Genomic DNA, 7,864 nt, shown 5'->3' with positions numbered 1-7,864 from the left:
ATATATATATATATATATATATATGTATGATATACAAATCTGAAAGAATACACACCAAACTTAACCAGTTTTGGGGGTATTGGATTATTATTTTAGGGGACTTTCACGTCCCATGTTTTCAGTTTGGTAAATCATTGTAATAGTTTTGCCACCAGAATGTGTCATTTGTTAACATTTTTTATTAGGTGTTTTGTTTGGTTTTTTTTTATTTGGAGTCTCACTCTGTCACCCAGGCTGGAGTGCAGTGACATGCTCATGGCCACCACAGCCTCAACCTGCTGGGCTCAGGTGATCCTTCTGCTTCAGCCTTCCAAGTAGCTGGAACTACAGGCGGGTGCTACCGTGCCCGGCTTATTTTTTGATTTATTGTAGAGGCGAGGTCTCACCAAGTTGCCCAGGCTGGCCTCAAACCCCTGAGCTCAGGCAGTCCTCTCACCCCAGCCTCTCAAAGTGCTGGGATTACAAGCTTGAGCCACCATGCCTGACTTGTTAACATTTTAAAGACTGTTTTAGCTGCAATACATTTGAACACAAAAATGAATGAATTCAACATGTCAGTTAGGTGACAGCTGTTAGACTCTATTGGTTAAATGTTCAGGCTCTGACGTCAGGCAGGCTGGCTTTGAACCTCAGACTGGACTTCCTACCTATATAATTGCAGGTATATTCTTTTTCTCTCCAAATCTCAGTTTCCTCACCTCTAAACTGGGGATGATGATGATAATAAGAACAATAATACCTCTTTCATAGGGCTATTGTGAAATAGGAGAATACCCAAAGACATCTCTTAGGACAATACTTGACATTGTATTGACAGTGATGCTTGTATTATTGCCCAAGATAAAGAATCACACAACAAAAGTTCACGCTCATTGTTTTGAATGAGAATAACAGTGTTGATGGTGGTGGTGGTGATTTTTAGATGGTGGTGGTGGTGGTGGTTTTATGGATTTTTCTCTTAAGATTTCAAACTATTAAACTGTGGAAATGTTATTACTGGCCGGGCTTGGTGGCTCAGCCTGTAATCCCAGCACTTTGAGAAGCTAAGGTGAGTGTCTGTACAGTAAATCAAAAATTAACTGGGCTTAGTAGCACAGTAGCACACACTTAGTAGCACAGTAGCACACACTTAGTAGCACAGTAACACACACCTGTAGTTCCGGCTACTTGGAAGGCTGAGGCAGAAGGATCACCTGAGCCCAGCAGGTCAATACTGGGGTGGCCGTGAGTGTGCTGCTGCACTCCAGCCTGGATGACAGAATGAGACTCCAAATTAAAAAAAAAAAAGTTATTACTATTCTTTCTGATCTTCAGTTGCTAGTTTTCCTCATCTACTCCCATATTTTCTCCTAGGATAATAACTAAAATCTTAGACTGTCCTTATTTTAATTTTGGCAGGTTGTGAAGACTTTATTAGCTTTGTGTTTGAATTTGGAAAGAGTTTATGTTCTATGCACCTGACTGAAGATGAAATTGCATTATTTTCTGCATTTGTACTGATGTCAGCAGGTAAGGTAACCAAATAAAAATAAAACTGTTTAAAACTGTCCAATATAAATAATTTTTACAAGTTGTATAGCTTTTAACAACTATAAAATATTTGGGAGCTACCAAGAAAGGATGCCACTCTTATTAAGTCTAATTTTAAGTTTTTCAGAAATACCTCTCCCCTGCCACACACACGTATACATATATTCTTTTAAAAAGACTTCATGCCTTTCAGATAAAATCTTAAGAACTGAGAATTGGGCCAAGTGTGATGGCTTACACCTGTAATCCCAGCACTTTGGGAGGCAGAGGCAGGAGGACTGCTTGAGGTCCACAGTTCAAGACCAGCCTGCGCAAAATAGCGAGACACTGTCTCTACAAAAAAATAAAAAGATAAATAAAAATAAATGAGAATTGAATAATACTCAGTCCAGCATTAACCACCTGACACTGAGAGAAATGCCATGGTGGAATAGAGTTGCCTTTTTTAACACCAGTCACCAAGATAATGTGATTTTTAAAACATCCTGCTTTTTCCTAAAGTTCATCTGGATGTCATCCACTAGTTTATCTGAATTTAATCTGTGTTTTCAAACAGTACGGCCCCTTGGGGATAATCACTTCTGCAAAGTTACTATCTTCTATTCAGAATTCTTATGCATAAAGACTTTATCCTAAATTAACAACCCTTAAGTCATTCGGCATTCTATTGACAATTTTGGTTGCCCTGGATTGTAAGGAAATTTTCATATTTTCCAAAAAGGCTGACAGGGTTGTTGGTGAATATTTTATTTAGAAGTATAATTATTAGGAAGACTTGAGGGGCCATGGTGGGTGCACTGGTACTCGTACAAGTCTGGCCTTCTACCTAAATGGCTATCCTATGGGAAGAGAAGATCTTTTCTTCCTTTAAGTATCAGTAAAAATGATTAGCATTTTTAACACTCTGCTTTCACTTAACACTCTGCTTAACACTCTGCCTTGTAACTATCGTAGATCACTTGTCCACTCCTTTAAGAGCAAATTTTGAAAGAGAAGTGAAAATAGCCTGAGTCTGTAAATATGCATGGTGGTAGAATCAATTGTATCTGGGAATCAGAAAGAATGGGGTACTCTGACACCATGTCAGAACACGTGGGAGGAAAACTAAGGAATACTGTTTTTCATGTTTAGATCGCTCATGGCTACAGGAAAAGGTAAAGATTGAAAAACTGCAACAGAAAATTCAGCTAGCTCTTCAACACGTGCTGCAGAAGAATCACCGAGAAGATGGAATACTAACAAAGGTGAGTGGCATGGTCTGAGTTATCCAAGCTGCCAGCTGCCCTTATAGATCATGTGACCAATTTACAACAGTGTCGGTAAGCAGCTGGTTAGGAAAAAGGAAGAACTCTCCATTTCAAAAAATTCTCTTGGGCCGGACTCATCATTCAAGTTAAATTCTGTGTATTATAATTGATTACAAAGTGTCTTACAATAATAGGGCAATTGTAGGAAAAAATTTGAGCATTAATACATTCTCAAAATCCTCCTCTCCATCATCAAAGTTGGGCATAAAAGCAGAGTGAATGTTCTGCATTGATAGAATTAAGAAAATAAATTTTTAGTTTACAAGGAGGAAGGTATAAAGGACTAAAAGAGTTCATCTGGATAGCCATATAGTCTCATATTAGTTCTAGTTCCATTAAATTTGTTAGTATTAACAGTAAATGACTTTTGTATTTTCTTTATCAATTTCCATTCCAACCCTGTATTCAAAGCATAAGGTTTCATTATTGCTAATTATTATCTTTCACAATAAAAATATAATTAGGATATCATTTAAAATATGCTAATATCCTTCATACCAATGCAAGTAGTATGTAATTGGGCTTGGAAAAAGCCTTACTTTTAATTATTTTATGTGTTTTATTGTATGAGGAGATGATTTGAGAAGTTTTTGGTTTTGTTTTCCTGTTTGTTTGCTTGTAGTTAGAGTAAGTCAGAAAGGGAATACTGGGGGCTCTATTTTGTTTTTGATTTTGCACCTTTTAAATGAGCAAATGGGACAGGAATGAAAAACGGAAGGGGGATGGCCCATCAGGAGTCTGACTTCTTTCTCCATCTTCTTGCCCAAAGGTTTTTTTCTTAGGGAGAACACTTTAACCCATGGGCAAGTTGTGGTGAAAACCCTTTCCTAGAGAGGATTATTCTGAGTCAAAATAATAAACACTTACCTCTGCATAGTGCTTGAGAATCTGTAAGCATTTTTGCAAATTGTGTTCTCACCCTCAGCTGGTAGAGAGTCAGCACTAGGACTTCCATCCTTGCCTTCCGACTCTGTTCTTTTGCTCAGACTCAGAATCTCTTCGTTGTGGGCAAAACTCATTGAGAAGACCTGTATTGTCCCTGGAATTGACTGGTGCTAGTTCTCATACAATGTGGAGGGGATTTTGTCCACCTCTAGCCTCAGTGCTCACTACCCACGACCGTCCCTTGCCCACCTCTCCATCACCAGACCGCTTCTTGTCCTCGGTGGGAGAGGGCAGGGTTCCAGGTGCTAGAAAAGGTGTGTTGGATTAGGAGGCATTAAGAGCCCCAAGTTCTTGTCTTGAGTCTGTTGCTGACAAGCTGTGCTGACTTTTGGTTTTTTAAATATTTTTTATTTTAAAGATGTAGGGTACAATTCAGGATTGGGTATACAAGTGGTCATCATACAGGTAAAGTTTGGGCCTCCCTTTGGGCCCCACTTCACCTGGCTTGAGATCAGGTACCCTTATTGATATTGTGTCCCCACCCCCGCACCCTGGTGGTATCCTGCTACTGCCAATCCCTTTCTTAAAGTATGATGGTAATTGTTCAGGGTCTGCTTATGAGTGAGAACATGTGGTACTCTGTTTTCTGTTTCTGTGATAGATCACTGAGTATGATCAACTCTCAATCCATCCAAGTTGCTGTGAAGTCCATATATTTGTCCTTCTTCATGTGTGCCAACTTTTGCTTAGAACACTTTTTCGGGTTATTAAATGATTCATCTTCTAAATCCTATTGAATGTATCTCTGGCATTCGTGTCAGCATTTACCTTTACCAGTCTTCTATCACTGGTTGTTTAAGTTGCTTCAAGTGTGTGTCACCATTGTAATCAATGTTGTGAAGATCGCCCCATTCCCTGGTCTTTGATGCACATGCCTGTTCTCTCCTGACATGTCCTTTCTTCCACTTACAGTTGATATGCAAGGTGTCTACATTAAGAGCCTTATGTGGACGACATACAGAAAAGCTAATGGCATTTAAAGCAATATACCCAGACATTGTGCGACTTCATTTTCCTCCGTTATACAAGGAGTTGTTCACTTCAGAATTTGAGCCAGCAATGCAAATTGATGGGTAAACGTATCACCTGAGCACTTCTAGAATGTCTGAAGTACAAACATGGAAAACAAACAAACAAAAATTAACCGAGACACTTTATATGGCCCTGCACAGACCTGGAGCGCGACACACTGCACATCTATTGGTGATGGGGTCAGGCAAAGGAGGGGAAACAATGAAAACAAATAAAAGTTGAACTTGTTTTTCTCATGCATATGATTTCCATGATGCCTACAGATATGGACCCTTTTTCTGTCTCGACTTCTTGATCGTTGACCTCTGTTTACAACAGAAGGGGGTACTAAAGTCAGAGGATTTCCTTTTCTTGTAGCTCACTGCCCACAGACTTTCTACAGAGTCGCCAATCTGTCGGTAACACGAGTACAGCAATAATCGGTGACCAGTGTGCATAGCGGAGGTTGCGACATTACTTTGCACAACTTGCTCTTTGTTTCATGAAGGAAGCTTTTATTTTCTCACCGATTATTGCCAGTCAGCAGGATGGCATGAAAAGGGTCCATAGCAGTAGCAACAATAGCATTATAATATATTACAGGGTAAATGGGCATGAAGACTATATATAGCTAAAAGAGATATTGTTTATATATTGTTTTAATTAATATAAAATGTAGTTACTGGTGTAGCTTTTCCTGTTGAATTGATAAGGCACTTTCATTTTGCACCTTTTTCTTTAAATTAAATGCTAGCGTGTTCACTGTCGTGTCGCATGTGCACCAGAAACACAAGTTTAACTGAGAAGGCTTGTAAGGAACGTCAGGAGGTATTTATGCTGCTGTTTACAAAATTTCTTTTAAAGGACTGGCTGGTCATATCTAGAAATCACCATGTTGGGTTTTTTTGTTTTGTTTTATTTTTTTACTTGTGAGTTTGGAATTAGAAATGGCACTCTCCCTAAATTATACTTTGCTTTTTGGTAAGTTTAATGGCAGATGTGTTTATGCTTCATACAAAGTTGAATGACTGATTGGCGCTGAGATCTTATGACATGCACATTTTAATTTTTAAAAACAGCTTTTTAAAATGCCGCCTCATGGAGGTGATGGGAGGGGAGGCTCAATTTACACAAGTCAGTAGTTCTATGGACTTAGTCTGAACTTGGGGTTCTTATGTCCTGAGAACAAATCAGTAACCAGAATACTTATGGAAGTCTAGCTTTTATTATAAGAAGGACCCAAAGATTCTATCTGGAGCAAACGCACACTCCCCATGCGAGGACACGAAGCATTTACTTTGTGAATGTTTATGTTCTTGGTATAATCCAGGAACCCTAAGAGCTTATCTCAGAGTGAACTAATTATAGATTTGTTGTGTGTAGATGTTATAATTCTAGAATACTGCTCTCCATAGTTGATAGGCGATGGACAGGAGGGGGAGGGAGGCATACAATGTGGAACCAGTTTCTCCTCTTTAAATATTAAATACTTTAAACCTTTAGAGTGAAGTTGATACTAGCTGCAAACATTTACTCCTATATTTATCTTCACTAGAAAACTGTGGACTGTAATTTATTTTATTAAATATTTAGATGATTGTTTGGCTTGTGTGTTCAGGTGAGAAATACCGAGTTGTTTTTGTTTAATGTCGTGTTGTTACTTTTTTTTTTCTTTTTTTCTCAATAGTCCCCAGTGGGGAAAGGGGAAAAGAGGAGTCTGATATACAGGTGTCATATTTTAAAAACAAGTGACCTTTTGGGAATGTAGGCATTTAGAAGATGATTTTAGTCACACAAGGGGTGGGATTCTAACTACAGGTCTGACATCCAAGACCACGTTTGAACAGAAAAGGGAACATCTTCCATGGGTATAAAGGTAGGGGTTTCCAAGTAACCCTTTGTTTGAGCATCTCCTCTGCCACCCAGATCCACGCAGAAGCTTCCACGGGATCTGTATGTAGTTCCTGGTATCCTGCTGGGTTACCAGGGTGTGCTTCCCAGAGCACTTTCACTCTGTTTTTAACTTCTGACTTGTTTCCTGAGGGACTTGGAAAAGGGGAAGGAATTATTCACACAGGCGTGTGTATGAAGCCTAAATAACATCGGTTGTTGTTGGGGTTTTTTCAAAAATACAGTAAGGGTTTTACCATAAATAGAAGATGAGAGTAATATTCCTTTAAATTTCCTATAGGCATATAAAATTGTATGTGTTTATATATAGAGACTGACTGTCAGCATATAGTATTTATGTTTGGGCAAAAAGGGTTAAATCAAAATTGTAATTTAAGTAAGCATAATTCCTTTAAAGGTCAATAGTATTTATACTCTGAAAAGAGTACCAAGCTTAGCTCAGTTATTTATTTGTCCATTATTTTTTCTATTGTTTCTCCTTTGGGGGGAAATGGTGTGTTGTTGTTTTGGGGGATTGTTTTTTTAGTTTTGTTTTTTGTCATTTAGATTCACTAAATTTGGGGATGGTTTTATTAAAGTGTATTAACTTCTTTTTAACCAAAGCTTTCTGAATATGACCAGCCTCAGGTGCTAGCGCAGTAAAGAGCAACTAAACCTAATTCCAGTGTCCATTTGTGAAATGATAAGAGCTAATTGATCTTCTCTAAGGGTGAGAGAGAACATAATGTTGAACTTAAAAGAAATTCCTTTTCCCAGAAAGGATTTTGTATGTGCCTAATGCAGGGAGAAAAAAAAAAAGCTCTAACCTCAGTGATAGTTATGCCATGGTGACACTGCTTTTATGGTAAACCAAGATAGAGTAACATAATGCTGCTTCCAGGTGTTTCTGAAAGAAAAGCAGGCATGGACTTTAAGCGCAAAGTCCATCTACCAAAAGTGTAGGAACAGAAGAGCAGACATGCCCGGCGAGATGAGGAAACAACTGACTAGTATTTGGGTCTAAGTTGGGCTCTGAAGTTAAATAATAAATCTGGTTAAAAAGGCATGGAGCTCACAAAAGAATGTGAAAAACTTGGCATTTTAGTTTTCTTCCTTATAAAAACACCTGTGTGATGACACAAAATGCTTGGTGACATCAGAACAATCACTCTCTTAAGTTC

At 38.5% G+C, this 7,864-nt stretch overlaps 1 protein-coding gene across 1 annotated transcript in view; it reads left to right on the top strand.

Moving 5' to 3' along the window:
* RORA (RAR related orphan receptor A) overlaps nt 1–5,054 on the top strand; it is a 96,411-nt gene extending 91,357 nt beyond the window's left edge. The window contains exons 8-10 of the mRNA XM_008059060.2: nt 1,399–1,509; nt 2,662–2,774; nt 4,695–5,054. Of these exons, the coding sequence (XP_008057251.1) occupies nt 1,399–1,509; nt 2,662–2,774; nt 4,695–4,859 (389 nt within the window). The 3' untranslated portion in view covers nt 4,860–5,054. The remainder of the gene's footprint in view (nt 1–1,398; nt 1,510–2,661; nt 2,775–4,694) is intronic.
* Nucleotides 5,055–7,864: the final 2,810 nt, after the last annotated feature.

The sequence above is a fragment of the Carlito syrichta genome, unplaced genomic scaffold (assembly GCF_000164805.1).
Source record: "Carlito syrichta isolate Samal-C Ts95f unplaced genomic scaffold, Tarsius_syrichta-2.0.1 Scaffold303682, whole genome shotgun sequence".
NCBI lineage: Eukaryota > Metazoa > Chordata > Mammalia > Primates > Tarsiidae > Carlito > Carlito syrichta.
The sequence above is the reverse complement of the archived record's forward strand: the minus strand, read 5'-3'. Positions and strand labels throughout refer to the sequence as shown.